At 51.2% G+C, this 18063-nt stretch overlaps 1 protein-coding gene across 5 annotated transcripts in view; it reads right to left on the reverse strand.

Moving 5' to 3' along the window:
• The window catches only part of LOC308224353 (voltage-dependent R-type calcium channel subunit alpha-1E-like), a gene marked incomplete at its 5' end in the record, with an annotated part of 94457 nt that overhangs the window by 53349 nt on the left and 23045 nt on the right, over positions 1-18063 (reverse strand). For all 5 annotated transcript variants that reach the window (XM_080624172.1, XM_080624171.1, XM_080624169.1 and 2 more), the window contains one exon: positions 5597-5700. In XM_080624172.1, coding sequence (XP_080480298.1) covers positions 5597-5700 — 104 coding nt within the window. The remainder of the gene's footprint in view (positions 1-5596; positions 5701-18063) is intronic.

Raw genomic sequence — 18063 nt, forward strand, 5'->3', positions numbered from 1 at the left:
TAATTGCTGTCTTGAACCAGGAGGACAGAGACTACAAGATGATCTGAAACAAACAACTCTGAAAGCAATCTGTAAGCAAGAACTATCTGTCAAGTGCTCTGTCAAGAGGATCAAAATCAAGCCTTTTCACCCACAGACAATGGGCAGTCCACAGAGCAGATTTGCACGAAGGCACAAATAAGAGCAAATCTGAAGCAATTGAGGCACCCTAGTAAATAATTTGCAAAGAGAAATCAAAGGGGAAAGTCATTGAGTCATCATTTTGGTTTGGATATTTTTTTTAATCTCGTCCAGCTGGCTGTAAAAGGAGTTGTTGTTCCCTGTAACACCAGAGGATACAGCACACCAGACGCATCTCTTGTCAGGCAGCTTGTTTGCAAAGGGCCTGGAGGCCCTCCATAGAAAGGTGGTACAGGAGAGCAAGGCAGAGAAGCACTCATTGAATATGGATGCCCACCTGGCTGCTGAATATAGAAGATCTCAAAGGCTTCTTTGCTTTGCTCATGTTCAAACACCACATTGATGACACAAAAGCTTCCCCAGAACAAAGTGACAAGCGTGGCCATTTCTCACCAAACATGATCTGGCCAATGTGCATCCCATGATGGTGCTGGGGGACTTGGCAGGAGGCATCACGGTCCCCCTCCTAGTTACACCCACACCTCCATTCAGGAGCAGCTCCAACTAGTGAATTCCCAAATAGACAATGGACACAGACAATCTGCACTTCATCGAGCTACTCTCCCAGATGCTACAACCATTAAACAAAAAAAATGATGCTTCCAAGCTTTCATGCTTTCAATGCAATATTTCTCGGGCATGTTGGCATTTTGCTGCCAACTCACGATCTCCCCGCAAGCCTTTCTGCATTGTGGCAACACATCTCTCTGATTTCCCCTCCACAAACCACCTACCTCAGAGACATTAATCGTCTTTCCAGTGTTTTTGGCTTCAAACCACCCAATCCAGCCTGAATACACAGGGTCCAGGTTTCGCGGAGAGCCAACAAAAAAAAAAAAACAACCAAAAAAACCAACCCTGCCTCCATTGAAAATGTACACTTGTATCTTCAATGCCCTTATTATTAATTGCTGTAAAACTTAATTTTATTCATCATTTGTTATGCCTCAAAATTGGATGGGAAAAAATTCAAATTAAGTGAAGTGAAAAGATTTCAGAGATTGTACAGAAGGCTCCTGAAGGAGCCGGAGAAAACTCTCCAGAGACTGGGAACACAGCACTAAACCAACCTGAAAGAAAGAAGATCTTAAGACAAAGAAATCTTGCCAAATTGATCCTTTAATTATAACATTAGACATTTCTTTCAAAGGCTTAGAGCAAGAGCTGGGGGTGGGGGCAGAAAAGTCTTAAAGGGAGAAAAGACTTAACATCACCAGGATGAGTGGAAGCAATTAGGAGGATTTAAATTACTCTCTTGTTTGGTACAATGCAGATGGATTTTATTTTTCTTGCCATCATGCTCAACATCTTTCTCTGCCATCAGCTTCAAAGGTCTTTTCCTTGCAGACCCAAAGACCCAGCCTTGCTAGGTCAGGCAGCATCCTCTTCCACTCTGCACTCACACAGTTATTGCTGTGGACCATGAATGCCAGTGATTACAGCAGGTTTGTCACCCTGGAAAGGGGCTGGAAGTATGAGACTAGATAGGGGAAAGAAGTCTACTATCCTTCAAGAGGAGGACAGATGCTACAATGAATGGAGGACAGCAATTTCAACCCAGATTTTCTCTGCAGGGGCTGGGGAAAGGGAGGTGGAAAAGAGTCAAAACACAGCCTGTCTAGTTTCAGAAACTCCACGTGAGTCCTCAACATTAGACCTCCAAGCATGGCTTATTTTTATCTTCACTTTTTCATTTTCTTGCTCCAGTAACAAGCTAGACACAAGCCATCTTCTTGCCATCAGGGGCAAAGAGGGCAGGACCTCTGCAGTGGCTAGGACAGGACAAGTGGCAAGCTGCGTTCATTACTGGGATGGCATTACTGCCACTGCAGCACCATGCATGCCACAGGCAGCAGGGAGAGGGCAGCATGGCTCTCACCGGGTCTCTGTTGCTCTTGCAGCCCGAACACACAGATCCAAATTGTTTTACATGAGAACCAGCTGAGAGAAAAACAAAAATTAAAAAAATTCACAAAGAAGGGAGAGCAGACCTTTGCAGAGCTCTTGCATGGAGCACGTGCAACTTCTGCAACCCCTGATTCAGAGCCAGCTGACTGCAGTGCACTGCCTGCAATGGGCCATCAGCCAGGGCAGGAGGAGGTCCCATCCATCCCTCCTACAGCATGTGAGTCTTTCCTTGCACTACGGCAGCTCTTCCAACGAAGAGATGCAGATCTACAGGTGCACCCTGCCACACCACAGCACGGTGCTGGGTGAAACCAACCTCAGGCCATGGCATGGCGGCAGGCAACGCTTGATATGAGTCTCCGCAACTTCCTGAGCTCCAACATCCACTGGCTGCCACATGGCAGAAAACAAGGCACTTCAGCTGATGGTCCATCCTCGCTTGCTCCCAGTGACTCTCTTCTGCCAGGATTATTTCAGTAGCCTGCGTAGCTGTAAAAGCTGAGCAGTCACATTTCCTTGGACTTCATACCTGCTCTCAAAGAGGAACAGGGCCATTTTTTTTTTCTTTCCTGCTTTCAGTTAGAATTAATTGATCTGTAATTGCACCCACAGAGGGGGGAAGTTAATAAATATGGTAATAAATGACAAAGCCCCAGAAGAACTGGCTTTCCAAGCCCCTGCCTGGAGTGACTCTATCTCCTCTTAATAGTGTTGCATGCAATTCCAGCGCATGTGTGCGCCTTAGTATTTAGAGAGAAAAATTGAGGAGCCTCAGTATGATGGAAATAATTTCTTTTCCTCTCCCACATACTTTGTGCTTAGGAGCAGATGGATCCAGGCTGTTTACATCACGGAGGTCATGCCTCAGCTTAACAGTTGGGGAACTGACTGTTGGGAGAGATGCGCATCGCAACCAGAAGATTGCTAAATCTGGGCTCCGGCAAACTTCTGCTGGTGGCAAGTTAAACATACAAATGTCCTCCTGCAGCCTCTTTGCATTCAAGACCTGCTTTGGGTGTTTGATTGTTTCCCCAAAAAAAACCACTGCCGAGACAAAGCAAGGGCAGAGAGGCAGCTCTGCAGCAGCTCCTGAGTGTGAACTTCAAGAAGAAGGCTGGAAATCCTGAGCAGACCTCGTTATTTGCCAGTGCAGATGGTGCAGTTTGCAAGCAGCGTGCATCCAGGTTTCTGCAAGCAGGCTACCATGGCTCGCCACTCACTGCTGTGTCCCAAGTTAACAGAGTGACCTTAATTTCAGCTAGCGGGGCATGGCTGCCTGTCTTCCCTCAAAGCAGCGTTTGAATGCTGAAGAAAGGTTTCCTTCGCATGGAGATGTTTCCATGGAGCTCATCCCCAAAGTGACCTTCTCCTCCCAAGCTCAGCCCAACTGCAGGGCATGCAAGAGGATGCAGCCAGACCCTGCCTTCTCATCCAGCTCAGAGGCCGGAGATGGAAAGGTCACACTTCCCCTCCCACAGCAGAGCCAAGTGCTCTCTTCCAGCACAAGAGGATTGCAAGAAGTAAAAACAATAAAAATTAAGAAAGCAAAGCAAGGAACTAAGTCCTTTTTATTGCCCTCAAGGACATACATTGTGTGCAGAAGTACCTTCTCCCACCTTACGTCATACCCCTCTGCAGCTCTGGCAGCAGCTTTGGCAAAAGGATGCTTCACCACTGCTGAGGGACTGCATGCACTGAGCCACAGAGGATGTCTGTGACCATGGTCAAGCAGAAGTGCACAGATGATAGCTCTGCCATTGGGTGGCAGAGCCCAGTTTGCCGCCTCCACTCACCTTGCTCAGCCCTCCAGGGAGCTGAGCAGTCGCGCTTTTCCCTAGATATCTGGCACTCCACGAGAGCATCTCCATTGCCAATTAGGCCACCCACCCACTTGCATCCTTCCCCAATACAAACCCTATTAGCAATAAACAAACAGTTGAAATGCCAGCCGGTGCCTGGGAAGAGCCCTAGACAACTGCATCCAATTCAGCAGGTGCAGGAACAGCTGCCTTGCACAGTCTTAGAGCAGGTAAGCATCAACCATGAACCAGGGTATACACCAGGCATCCCACCAGCCACCCTGTGGTCCTCCTGCCAGTGGATGGCTTGTAGGCTAGAGCACTGCTACCTTACTGTGTCCCCAGGCTGCTCTCAGCATCACACCAACATCAAAAGCCTCAGTGTCCACACAAAACATTACATTGGCATGATTCAATCCTGCATCAATCAGCCTAGCCCCAACCTAACTTTTCCTCTCTGGGCTTTTTTAGGAAAGCTCCTGCTTGACACTGACACCCAGCTGGGCTTTGCTCAAATCCCCAAGCTGGATGGGGCATAAGAAATTCAAAAGCCACTTAACACTGCTTGGACACCTTCATCCTCCATAAGAGGAGGTGGTGTGAATCCCCTCCTTCAGCCTGTCCCCAGAGCCCTTGGACTCAGTCACACCCCAGACTGAAAACGGGGGAAATTCAACCCATCAACAGATCCTGAAGTACAGCAAAGCACTCCTGAAGCCACCACTATCAGCACACCTGAAATCATGGGAGCACTTCAGACAGTAAGCGAGAAGACCAGGAGCAGTCTCCACACTGACTCCCGCATCGAAACACTTTCCAGCTGGCCAAACCAGTGCTATAGTGTTGGGGGGGAGGTTGTTTTGTTTTGTTTTTTCACAGTGGGCAATTAGGAACAAAATGACCTGCTGCTGGGCATGGAGTCCCCACTGCCACCTGCAGCAAGGGTGGAGGAGCCACATCCTCCTCCCAGTGCAGGAGAGGGCATGCTCTCCCCATGCACCAACCCCCACCAGCAGCTGAGGATGTGCTGATGCAACCACAGTTCATTGTCATGGAGACAGAAGCCTGTTGCTCTCCAAACCCATTTTAATGGCTTAGACTAAAACCTCCTCTTCCCTGGGAAGAGAAGAACAGGGGCAGCTGTGCTGCCCCTATGTCCCTGGCTCATCCATGTGCAACACAGGCACCTCTACCCTCACCAGTGGGTATTCCTCACCATGCCAAGCATAATCTTGCAGCCAGGGCTTGCACGGCATGGAGGTGCCCTGCATTGCTCCCACAACTGCCCCAAACCGATCCCAAGCCATGCCCACCACACTCCATTAGCCAGCAAATATGCACCCCACTACAAACATATCCTGGACTCAAACACACTTCCATAAGGCCCCACCATGTCTCTCCCTGCTAGCAAGTTCCAAGCAGCCAGAAAATCAACACTGGAAATTTCTTGCAGGTGACCAAACCCACAAACTCTTCAGCAAGGTGAAACAAGAAAGCATCTTCAAGGCTGCCCCTTTCCTGGGTTCCCAGGGAACAAAGGAGCTAAGCAGAGCCAGGGAGCAATCTGTTATTGTGGGGCAGGTAGGCATGGAAGGGACAGAGGAACCAGCTACTAGGGTCCTGGAGGGCATGGCAGTACCAGGCCAACCTTGGGGCTGAGAGACATGCAACAAGCATGACCCAGAGCAGAAGGATGGCATCTCACTTACCCCGACAGCACTCCCAGGACAAGGTTCAGGACAAAGAAGGATCCAATGATGATGAGGGGAATGAAGTACAGCCAGTTCCAGGTGGCTCCTAAGGCATCGTTGGTCTGGAGGGGAAAGAAAAAACATGTGATGTTATCTTCAACACCAGCACCTGAGGCAGGGTGAAGGTGTGTTAGATGCAGCATGGTGGCGATTCTCACTCCAGGCTGACCACACCAGGCTCCTCAGGGTGATGCAGCCATGGTGCCAAGCCTTGATGAGCACCAGGCACTGCCTGTGCAGACATGCCTGCAGGGAGATCCCAATCAGCAGTGCCCTGATGCCCCGTGGCATCCTGCCCCAGCCACACTCATCCACAATCTCCAGCTCTCACTGGGCAGAGCCACTCTCCTTTGCCTTCTCCTACCATCCCTGCAGGGACACAGGGGCTGTAGACAGTGGTATAGTCAGAGGTGTAGTAGCCCGAAATCAGGGTGCTGAGGGTGTGGGGGCCATCCTGAGCATGCCTCCCAGCAGCTTGATTCAGTGTTCCCCTGTGCAGCATACTGAGACATGGCAAAGCAGCCCCATAGCAGCAGTGCCTGCTGAGCAAACATGGGTTAAGAGGGAAAGATTTATAAGGTGCTTCAGGGTCAGGGAAGCTGGCAGCTAACGAAGCTGCAGCCAATACTTGTCCTTCTATGCACAGTGGGAAAGAGGCTGGTGTGGACAAGTCCCACACCTTCAAATGGGTGTTTTGCTCATGGCATCATCTTGAATAGCATGCAGGAGATGTACCTCCTGCCCCAGGTACATTATCCCGACCACAAGGGGCTGAGAGCAGAACTCTAACTGCAGGGTGAAGTCCGACAGCTAAAAACGCTGCTGTCAAGCCCTGCTCAGTACCTCCAGACATTTATTCACTGAGTCTTTTAATAAAGCAGTGCCCCTCTGTACCTTGCAGCCACTTCCCAGGCCCCATTTGTCCTATGGTGTCAGGCACAGTGCACATGACGCCGGGCTGGAGGGTGATGCGGCAGAACGTGACTGTCTGGGGGAGGTGGTATCAATCTTGTTGCAATGAAAGACTCTCTTTTCTCTCTCTTCCCCCCTCTCCCCGTGCTAATTAAGCCCTCATCTTTGTCTGAGTCATTGGCACCACATCTCCTGGTTGGCCAGTGCAGGAGCTGAGAAGAGGCTCCACAAGGGGAGAAGCATATCCCCAAGGGGGAGGGAAAACCACCATGCTGCAGTCTCCCTCTGGTCACCAAGGCACCAGTGGGAACCTCAGCCAGGTGTCCCCACCACCCTGACACTAAGCCCAACACAGGAAGGGAGATGCCAGCACATCCTTCTGCGGGCACTGACCACAGCACTGGCAGAGGGATGTTGTGCGCAGAGACCCCAGTGCAAAGGAGTGCCTGGCACGCAGCAGCAATAAGGGCTTTGAGGTTGGGGAAGGCATCTGGAAAGACTCACCACCCTCCTCCTCCAGCACCAGGGAAACCATCTTCTCAAAGTCTTGCGCTTTCAAGAGCCCCAGTTCTCTACCAGCCCCTTTCCTCAGGGCCACAGGAGCAGTGAGCACAGTGAGGCGGGAATGATGCATGGGAAACACTCATCATCGCCCTCCAGAGATGCCCAGGCCACCATGCTCTGCTGTAACAGCACCATTTGCTGTGGCAATAGTCTTCAAGGACTATGAATCCATTAGCCTTGGCTGGCTTCAGCTCCCTGCCAAGATGCCATTGTGTACCTGTCACCCATGTCAGGATTGCTTGCTTTTGAAACTGGCTCCTGCCAAAAAAACCACAGGCTTTCCCCCAGGTCCTTGGTACAGGGGATGCAAGACAGATGAACTCCATTCCTACAAGTGAACAAGACATCTTCCCCAGGGCTGGTCCATAGCCACTCCTTCTTTGGCCTCCGCTCCAGCAGTGCTCAGCAGGAGGTGTTGGGAGAGACAGGAAGAATGTGATGGACCAGAGGGCAATTCCCCCAGGGTTATCAGCCAGTGATACCAGGAGGGGCACTGCTGAGGCAGGGAAGGGGATGGGGAGCTGAGTACTCCCCATAGACCCCCACATACAACTGGCCACAGCGAGCTTAGAGATGGTGCCAGCCACCCATGACAATGCCAGCAGCCCCAGGAACAGTACTGCTCTGAGCAGCCACACAAGTACCTCTACCTGCTGCCAGCTTTGCACCAAGACAAAATTTCCCAGTGCACATCCCAACACTCCCTACAAAACCAGGCACTTGTGAGCCCAGCCAGGTTGTGGTGGCTCCAGCCCATCATCTGGTACCTCCTCAGCTGCTTTGACTGCCAAAATTTTTATTCCCCATGGAACTGGAAGAATTGCTCCAGTGCCTTTGCAGTTCCCAGGCTGCAGAAGTCCCAGCCGCAGGGGAACAAGAGGGCTTGTTTGGGAAATGCGAGGGGCTTGGCATTTCACAGGCTCTGCATCTTCCACTGCTTCTCCAGCCTGTGGCAGAGAGCGTGACCACAAAGCACCCAGTGCAGCAGGGCATCAGAACACAGAAGAGCACGTGCATGTGCATACATACACAAATAAGTGGATGTATTCCCATCTCTCCACTCCCAAAGCTGAAGCACATCTGCCCAGGAAACCAAAGGAACCACCATGCCTGGCCGTGTGTCTTCTCAACCCCAATGCTCTGACACACACCACGCTCCCTCTCATGTGTCATGCAATCTCCCCCAGATTTTGTCAACTCTACCTTAAAAACTCCCTATTCCCACTGGAAGGCTCCTCAAACAAATGCTCTAATGGCTGCTCCAATTTTCAGCCTAAATTTATTTGTGGTTATTTTATATACCATTCATTCTTTTGCCAGCATTGGCCTTTGGCTGAAATAGCAGTTCTCCTTTCCATTTCCCATTCTGATGTATTTATAGACAGCAATCATGGCTATTCGCAGCCTCTACTTTGTTAGCCAAAGCAAGGTTCCTCCTATTCTCTCTTCCATGATTGGCTCTCCCTCCCTATTTTAACTAGTAGCCCCTTTCCTACTACAGTTCAGGCTCAGTTCATTTTCCCTGGACACAGGAAAGCCAAGGGAGCAATTCTGATGAGTCCGACTCCATCCCTGCATGATGCTAATGAGACTTTGCCACCTTGCTTGCAAACCTCCCTTCTCCTTCCAGCACTGCTATTGTGGTCACTCGCTCATCCCCTCCTCCTCCACACTGCTACTTCCCATCAGAGAGACCTGGGCTCTGAAGAGATATCTTTGCTGTTCCACAACAAACACATGGCTTTCCATTTCACACTGCATCCCACATCTCTTCCTCCAGCTCTCAATCTCCTCTAGCCCAGGGTGGCAGCCTCCGTCCCTGAAGTGCCGAGAAGCCAGCATGGAAAGCCGTTGACTCATCCCCAAGGAGCCCCACCGGTCACCACATCCCCTCAACACCACACAGTGCCATCCCAATGCTGCTCACTTCCCTGCTAGCCTCACAGAGCTTCTCTTCATTAACACTTTCCCAGAGCAAAAGTTTTACTACAAAGAGCAGCTTTACATGTTTCCAGGACTCTGATGCCAGGTTAGCCCGGAGTGACCTACCTTTGGCAAACCCATGATTCATTTTCCTCTTTTGCTTTCCAAATCTGTTCCAAAAAGGCATGTAATCAAGGTCAGGCTTACAGTCCTATTCCTGCCTGCCTTACTTTTTTCCCCTCCTCCCCCCACTTTTAAATATAGGCATCACATTCACTATTCTCCAGTCAGATGGTGCCTCCCCCAACTTGATGGAGTTGTTAAAAATACTTGTTACCAGACCTGCCATTTCATGTGCCAGCTCCCTCTGAACATGGGGAGGGGGAAGCCATCCCAAGCACCGGGCTGATGGGGTCTCAGCACTTGGCTTCCCCATTGGCTGCACTCGTGGCCGTGTCCTTTCCCACCATACAGCCTTTTGTTGCCTCTGTCTTTGTGCTGACCAAAAGAAATGCCCAGATCTCCCCAGCCACTGCTTCACTATGCCTTGCTTCCATCTGCAGAGATAGGAAACTGCTCATTGTCCCTTTGAGCACCCTTCATGAGGTCTGTGTCAACATAACTTTTGGTGGCTCCCATAGCACTTCCCAGCTTCTCTGGCACCAAGATGCAGTTGTCTTGACTGAACAGCCCTTTACTGCATCCCTTTGGAGCATCACTTTTTGTTAATATCCCTTGTAGGCAGTGGTTCATCACCTTGGTCCACTGTGTCTTCCCAGATGGTTTTTTCCTCTTTGCTGAAGGTACTAGGAGGTCATCATATGCAGAAGTCAGGGTGGACCAGGGAGTTTAATCCCCAAATTACACAGGCACCATAACTCCTTTAATGAAGAAATTCCTGACTCCTGCCCTAGGCTCCCAGTGCAGCAGACCAGGTCCTACCACTCACCCAAGCACTTTGGGAAACAGGGGAGCTACTTGACACCTAGCTTTGTTTCTTCTTCCCTTTCCTTTAAGACAATCACCTTTCCCTTATGCACCTCACCAGCCTAAACCACCACCACCCAAACTCTCCCATGCCCACAACACCAAGAAACACATTTACTACTGCTTCCAGGCATACCCAAGACACAAACACAACTAATGTGAGCTTGTCAGTGAAGACTAAAAAGCCACAGCCTCTCCAAGGGACTACACACCCAAGGGTGCTTCTCATGTCAAAGCTCTAGTGGAGACTCCCAGCTGGAGCTGAACCACCACAGTGACATCTTGGACACAATGCATCCTGCAGCCAACAAAGCTTCCAAGCCTATATAAATGACACCACCAAGACGTGGGAGCTGGACCCTCATGGGGTAACAGAGCTGGCACGGTGGGTCCCCACCTGGTGAAGGAGCTCCCACCAGCTCCCATTTCTCAACCCCCAGCACAGGGTTATTCTTTTGGCAGCTCTTGTGGATTTTTTGTTGGGAATTTTTTTCTCCAAAGGGCGGGAAAAGGCACAGGGAGCTGCAGAAGCAGGTCTCACTCAGGGGGCCAGAAATCTAAAGAAATCTAAATATATACCCAAGTCAAATGCAAAGCACAAGCTCGCAGCCCACACGTACCCTCCCTCGGGCTGCGTTTGCATGGGAAACTTTAGGATTTCTTTGCTATAGGGGAAGGGGGGGGGAGGAACCAAAACCAGCACAAATTCAGTCTCTCCTAGCTAAAAATAAACAGAGAGCATGTTCTGCCTGTGCAGGGTGCCTTTAACGGTCACTCATTGCCCACCAGCTCAGGAAGGGGACAGGGGACTGAGGCTGTGGGCATCCAAGTCATTTAGGGAGCAGCAGGTCTCAGCGAGCTACTGGACTACATACACACAGAGATCCACCCTTGTGGATTCTCTAGTGTCTAGTAACAGGCCTGGGTTCCCACTTTAGGCTTTTCCTGGAGAGAAGGGGAGCTTTCTGCCCTTCCCAGCAGGAGATGTGTCCTGGAGACCTCCATGTCCAGTTTGGCTAACAGCAAGGGCACACACTAAACAGCACATAATTAGATTGAGGTAATACACATTTATTACTGCAACCAACTGGCTGCAATGTGTTTGCAGTGCAGAATCCACAGGACCTCCAGCAGCACGGGTGGCCCCATCCTGCTCTCATCACTGTCCTCTGCCAGGAATCTCCTACCCCATGGACAGCTCCCACAGGGACCATGGCTTTGCTTGCACTGCAGGCAGGCTTTAATGGGCACGGATGGGGTAACCAAACTGTCCCAACCCTCATGGCTGGGCAGGTGACATGTGTCTGATCCCCCAGGCTGCAATCGTAGCAAAGGGGTGTGAGGATGAATATGAAAGCAGCTATTTCAGAAGGTTTTGCCCTGGGCACTGTGCCTGCCTTCCCCAGCACTTCCCAAGAGCTCACTACCTGGTGTGGGGACAGAGCAGTCCTGCTTGGACAGCAGACACAAAATATCCACAACTTCCATGATTTGTATATGAAAACCTGAGCTCGGCAACTCTTTGCCTGGTGGTGACACTCTCTGTGCCCCTGACACACGTAAGGGCATCCCCCCAGCATCATCTCTGCAGCCCCTGACAAGCTCCTCCCTGCAAACCACAGCTGCATCCAGCTGAGAAACACACGCAGGCCAGCAGGAACAGCCACAAGATCTTCATACCCCAGCAAAAAGAGAAAAAAAGATAATTAAAAAAATACCTTACAGCAGATTCTCTTGCCTAACCAGTTCCCTCAAGACCCCGACACCTGCTGCTGCTCTCCCCAGCACAGTAACAGATCTGTTTCTTTCCTTTAATAGCAGTAATTTAATCTCCTGCATGCAGGGCCATGCTTCACTCCCCGCAAGCCCTGCCTGGTATCCATCAGCAACCCCAGCACTGGACAACATCTCAATGAAAATGCTTTGCTTTCCTGAATCAGGTTAATGAGGAAATTGGGACATTTCCTTTGCAGGGCCAGGGCTGGCCTACTGCAGGACACATCCTGACATGGCCATGTATTGGAGTCTCCATGCAGGGTGGGCACCTCCTGCCCAAGGCTGTGCCTGCAGCAGTGCCTTTCGCTGACCTGTGGTGCTCTGAGGTGCCAGGGACTGGCAGCAGGCAGGAGTCCTAGCAGAGGGGTGCACAGAGCTCAACAAAGCCCATAAGCGTGCTTGTGTCTGTGTATGTGGGGGGAGGGAAAGGGATGAGAAAACAGGAAAAAAATACCAAAATATTGCATTTTTCTGCTTTCTAAATGGAATGCAAAAAATACATTGCTAGAAGTTACTAAAATCAAGTCTTTTCAAAGCATCTGAAATAGGTAGAGAACAATGTTTGTTCAGTTCTCCTCTCATTCACTGAGAAATTGCCCCAGTACTGATTCACAACCCAGTGCCCATGCGTGCCTCCTCCTCCTCTTCCCCCCTCAGTCATCCCTCACTGCGACCTCTCAGCTGCCTCCACCTCTGCTCCCAAGCTCCCACCTTCTCCCCCACCTGATTCCTCCTCAGCCTTCCAGCCACAGATGTGGGCACCCACTAACTCCCCCACAGGTAGGATAAACTTCTCCTGATGGAGTATTTGCAATGCTCCTCAGTCTTCATTAGACCCAGTGCTTGGCTAAGACAGCACCGGTGCTCTCAGTGCAAGACCCTCAGCATTGGGCTCAGTCCATACCCACCTGGGCCCAGAGCTTGCATGCTGCAGCAGGGCATGGTTTGCATGGGATCAGCCTTGGGGTTGTTTTTCTTTGGGGGTTGGTGATTGCCAGGCGGATCCCTGCTTTGCTTTGAGTATGCTGCAAGCCCAGAGAGGCAGCTCGGGCCCCATGATGCTTCCTTGATGAAGGGACGTTCCCAGCTCCAGCTGTGATGCTCAGGGCATGAGACCCAGAGACAACCTCACTCAAGGACCCCAACTGACCACAATCCAGCCCTGATGCACAGCAGCACGTGCACCAATAGAGGCATGGACACAGCTCTGCAAATCCTCACCAGCAGTTTCCAGTACCAAACTTGCTAATGAAATTACAGGTCCTGGCCTTAACAAAGATGAGCAATGTCAGACCAGGCAGCACCAAGACCCCCTTCCCACCTCCCCTTCTTAAGCCTGGAGTTGCTGGGCAGCGCTGGAGCATCAGGGCCAAAGCATCAATGCCTCCAACAACCCCTTGGCTCCCCAACTCCTGCCAGCAGATGGTCTAGGAGCAAGGAGGGGGTGGGCAGGGAGCTTTTGATAGAACATGCCTGCAAAGCTGGGGATCCAGCAGACATAGTTTGTTTCTTGCTGTGTCATTTCAGCACACACACACACACAGAGGGAAAAGGGGGAAAAAAAAAAGGCTGAAACATTTGGCAAGCTGGCGAGGGTCTGGCTTTGCTGAGTGCAGAGAAAGAGCCATTCCTTCAAAGGGAGAAGAGGGTAAAGCAGACTGGCTGTCGCACTCGTGCCTGTCAGAGATGGGCTCCAGCACCCACGGCTGGCAGCACACAAGTTGCCAGCTTGGGCACCAGCATGAGCCATTTGTGGAAAACCATCACATTTCTTAAAGTTAGGAAGGTTTTAAACCTTCAGGCTGGAATTTGAAGTCTTCTCTCTGAAGTCCTCACTAACTTAGTCACATCTGAAACACTCAGCGTTTAACGTTTCAGAGAAGGAAGCAGGAAGGGGCTCTGTCCTGTGGTGACAGGAGCGCTGGAGACTTTTTGAATGCTCCTGTCCCCCCCCAGGCACAGAGCACAGCCTGCTTTGCCCACATGGCCGGGAGCCGCCAGGAATAGCTGCAGAGGCATTAAGATCTGTGCTTGCTACCGAGCTGCTAAGAGCACTGGGTGTTGATTAAATTTTCATACCTCCCCAACAGGATATTTTGTGTGTGTTGCGTTTTAATTTAAAACACACAAGAAGGGACTCCTTTCCCCTTCACAAGCATTCCAGCTTGAGAGCCTGGCATCGTCTCAGGGCACTGAGGGCTAAAAAGCCAAGTGGTTTCCCTCTTTCATCATCTCTCATTTCCTCTGCTCTCCAGCCTCTTTCCCTCCTCCTCCTCTCCCCAGAGATCACCTCTAGCCAGCGCTGCTGCTTGCTGGGAGCCACCATTACCCATCACACTCACAGCTTCACCCTCCACAGTGCCCAAAGGAACAGCACAGCAGGCTTAGCCACCAGCTGTGAGACCACTGCCACAGTGAGCTCCTCCAGTGTTCTGCCCATCACCGCGGTGTCAGGGCAGGTGCTGTTCTGGGGGGATCACTGCACTGCCAGCCTTTCCTGGGGTCTATACAACCCTCAGCACATGGCTAGCACTGCTGCAGCTCTTGTCCTGGGACCAGGGACCCCAGGGGACAGGAACCAATGTTCAGAGAAACTGCAGCAGCACCTGAAAGCACTGAGGCTCAGGGAGGTTTCCCAGCTCATCTCAGGTCTGAGCAAATCTCAAAAGGAGCAATTCCTCTCTGGCCAAGCCATTAATCCCTCCGGTCCCTGGCTGCCCCAGGCACTGCCAGGCACTGCCCTTGCTCTCCAAAAGGCAAGAGGCAAAACCCACCCAGACCTGCACAATGCTCAGGTCCTGCTGACACTGTTCACATGTAGGTGCTTCAGGGAGAGCAGCTGAGTGCTGAGCATCCCAAGGGACAACCATAACACCCTGGGAATTTATGCCAATGAACAATGAGCAATTTTGTACATACACACACTGTGAAAATTAACTGCTTTGCAACAGATTCCTCCCCTGAGCCTCTCCAAGGCCACATGACTACAGCAACTGGGGAGCTGTCAGGGAGCAGGACAGCCAAGCCTTACACCCATCTCTGATTCATGTGCTCCAGCACACCCAGTGATTCAACATATCTCCCTTTCCCTGCACCCCAAATCAAGGCTACCTGAACAGTCCCCATTTCAAAAAGGATGGATGTTTCACCACATCTGAAAACCAAGCTCCAGCAGATCTCAGGTTTGGTACTTCACAGTCAAACCCAGTCCAAGCCAACTTCTGAACACCCCACCCGTGAAACCCCAACCTCTGCACGAGATTCCTCTTTGTCCTTTTCCACCCCACATTTAGAGGGGATCCCACACACTATGGTGGCACCAGGCACCAGCGCTCCTGCAGGACGTCCTCCTCGTGCATCCTCGTGGCCACACATGGTGGCTGAGTCACACTTGCTGCAAACCCTGCTCCTTGCAGCAGCTCGCATTCTACAGCAGTTCTTGCAGAGCCTCTGCTGCTGGGCTCTGCATGCACAGCTTGTGCTTCGCACCTAACCAGCACATTTGCAACTGCCTGGCTGCTTGCAGGCGGCTGTTAAGCTTTGCACAGGGCTACAGGACCTGCACACACCACCTCCCCTGAGGCTACAGCACACAGATCTGCCCACAACCACTGCATTTTAGAAGGTATTTTGGATGCTGCCAAGGATTTGATTCCCCTTCCCTCAGCAAACACTCTCCCCTTGCTGCAAAAGCTCCCAGAAAGCTCTCAACACTTGGCACTGGCATTTCCTAAGGCTCCCTGTACCTTTCTGCCCTCCTGCTTCCCTACAGTCCCAATCCCTTGTGCCACAAGAGGCCTTTTGGGTTTATAGCAGGCATCTGTGGTCAGCTAGCTCCCATTAGGCCTTGCCAGGCATTTTTAATTAGCAGCATGGATGCTCTTCCAGTGCTGCTTTAACGTGTGTGCTTAGGAGGCAAATGTTTACCCATCACTGCTAATAGCCACGGTCCTGTCCAAAGTCAAGCCAGCTCTTTGCCTGGCCCAGCTGCAGCTTGGTTATCATTGCCATGCAGGCACTCCTGCCTGTCTGCAGGCTGCTCCAACTCTCAGAATTTACTGGAGCCACAACATTAGGATCAACAGGAATTTAACTTGATGGCAAGATCCATGCAGGGAAACAGGCTTTCCCCATCAGTAGGCTCTGATTGTCTGCATCGGCTATGCTGGTTCTGCAAAGCGCTTGGAGCCTCTCCTGGTGTGAGCAAAGGGTGCTCATGACCATGGCCAGACATGTGCCCATGCTTGTACCCATGTTCCTTTGCAATTGCTCAGAGCTGCAACTGCTTGTGTCTTGCAAGCAGCCTCAGACCCCACAAGCAACGCCGGCAGGACAAGCAGGCAGCCCTAGCTCCCCTGCAGGCATCTGTCCGCACTGGCATTGCGCCCGCACCCTATAAACAGCACCTTTTGACATGGACTTGTGGTGGTGTTCCGCACTAACCTCACACTGAGGGTTGTAGTACCTGTGCTGTGCAGCTGGTGTCCAGCTCCAGAGAGCACAGAGCAGTGCTCCAGCAAGGGACCCAGCCAGGACAGGCAGTGTTGACCCCTCTCCCTGCAGAGGCCACCGGGCCAGCCCACAGCCCCAGCACATGCCTGCCACCAGTGTTTTTCTTCCCATCTCAGCTCCCAGTAGCGTGGGGGGAACTGGAGAATGGCAGCTCCAGCAAGCTAATCTCCTCCTCACTACCTGCAACCATAGCGGCTGAGCACTTCCAAATGGGAAAGCAAATAAACAATCTCAGTGAAAAAATACAGCCCCTTGAGTCAGTGTTTCTGAGGAAATAATGATTTCAAACTCCTCTCCTGTTTGTTCTCTGGGATCAGGGGAGCCAGGCTGAGCACCTGAAGCCACCAGCACCACCGAGTGCCTGTGCTGTGTCCGGCCAGCCCCGCAGCACACACTAGCAGCCCCTCACCAGCCTTGCCACCCCCCACCCCCTCCAGATCCCAGCATCACTGTTTAATGACAAAACTGCCACCCCGACCCTGACTCGTACTGGCATGTCTGCAGAGATGAAGAAGTAGGACAATGAGCCTCTGTGCCAGCATTGTATTTCCCTCTGGCCCTTACAGAAATCAGGTTTGGTCTCAAGCCAGCCCAGGGAAGGGGCATCTGCTCCAGTATAAGAAGAGCAAAATACTCCTTAGACCCTGTTTTGAACCACAGAGACAGCCAGAGGAACCACAAATCTGAACCTTCCCTCCAAAAGAAATTAGTTCCTTCAGGCTTCCAAGGATGGGAGATGGAAAAGCCATAAAACTCCACAATTTGAGGCTTTTTCTCTTTTTTTTTACCCATAGTGTGATTTCTACCTAGCAATGCAGCAGGCAAGACTGATGAAAACAAGACCGAAGGCAAGCACATTCATGAAATAACACACGTGGAAAGGAACATGGGTCCAATTAGCTTTTTGTGATGATATCTACAGATTCCAGGAGCCATGCTCCTAGACCTGGTAAATAGTGGAAAAATGGATCTTAAAATCACGATACAGTAACACAGGGGAATACTATAGTAAGCAATTTGTTTGAGAGCCTGCTAAAGTGGTTTTCCTGCTATCTCACTCTCCTGTGTGGTGTTAACCTGCAAGGATGCAGCCTCCCATCACTTTACTCCAGTGGGAAAGCAGAGTCCCACACTGATTTCCCCAAACCTGGGGCATGTGCTGGGCAAGGTCCATGCTGGCTAGCAGTGGGAGCCTGCTCTCGTTTGCTGCTCTGAGCAATGAAGGTGACAGACCATCCCAGTGGTTTTCCATCCCTGCATCCCACAGGCACCGTATCCCCCATGCGTATCCCTCATTGCTCTATTAACAAAAAAAAAAAAAAAAAAAAAGGCAAAAGCCCATTTTGCTGCCTCCGAGCAGCAAAAGGACTGACCACCCACAGCCTTTGCAACCCAGAGGAAAGACAGCTTGTGTCCCCATGGAGGGCAGGGGCACAACCCAACAGTGCTGGGAACAGTGTCTGTCCCTCACTGCCTCCCAAAGTGAATCAGCAGCATTTTATTATACCAAGGCCCCAATCCTTATGCAATTAAAAGCCAAGGAAGGTCCTTAATCCTTTCCATTACAGGTAAGTAATAGCTGGTTCTTCGCAGAGGAGCAGGAAAAGCAGGCACTTTATGGTCCTGGCCATGACGGAGCATGTTTGCCTGGCAGTGCAACTGGTGCTGGGAAGGTTATTTGGATCCCAGGGCTGTGGGCCCCCCAAATGTCCTAGAGAGCCCCTGATTTTGCAGCTGTGGTGGTAAACAGG

The sequence above is a fragment of the Psittacula echo genome (assembly GCF_963264785.1).
Source record: "Psittacula echo genome assembly, chromosome: 7".
NCBI lineage: Eukaryota > Metazoa > Chordata > Aves > Psittaciformes > Psittacidae > Psittacula > Psittacula echo.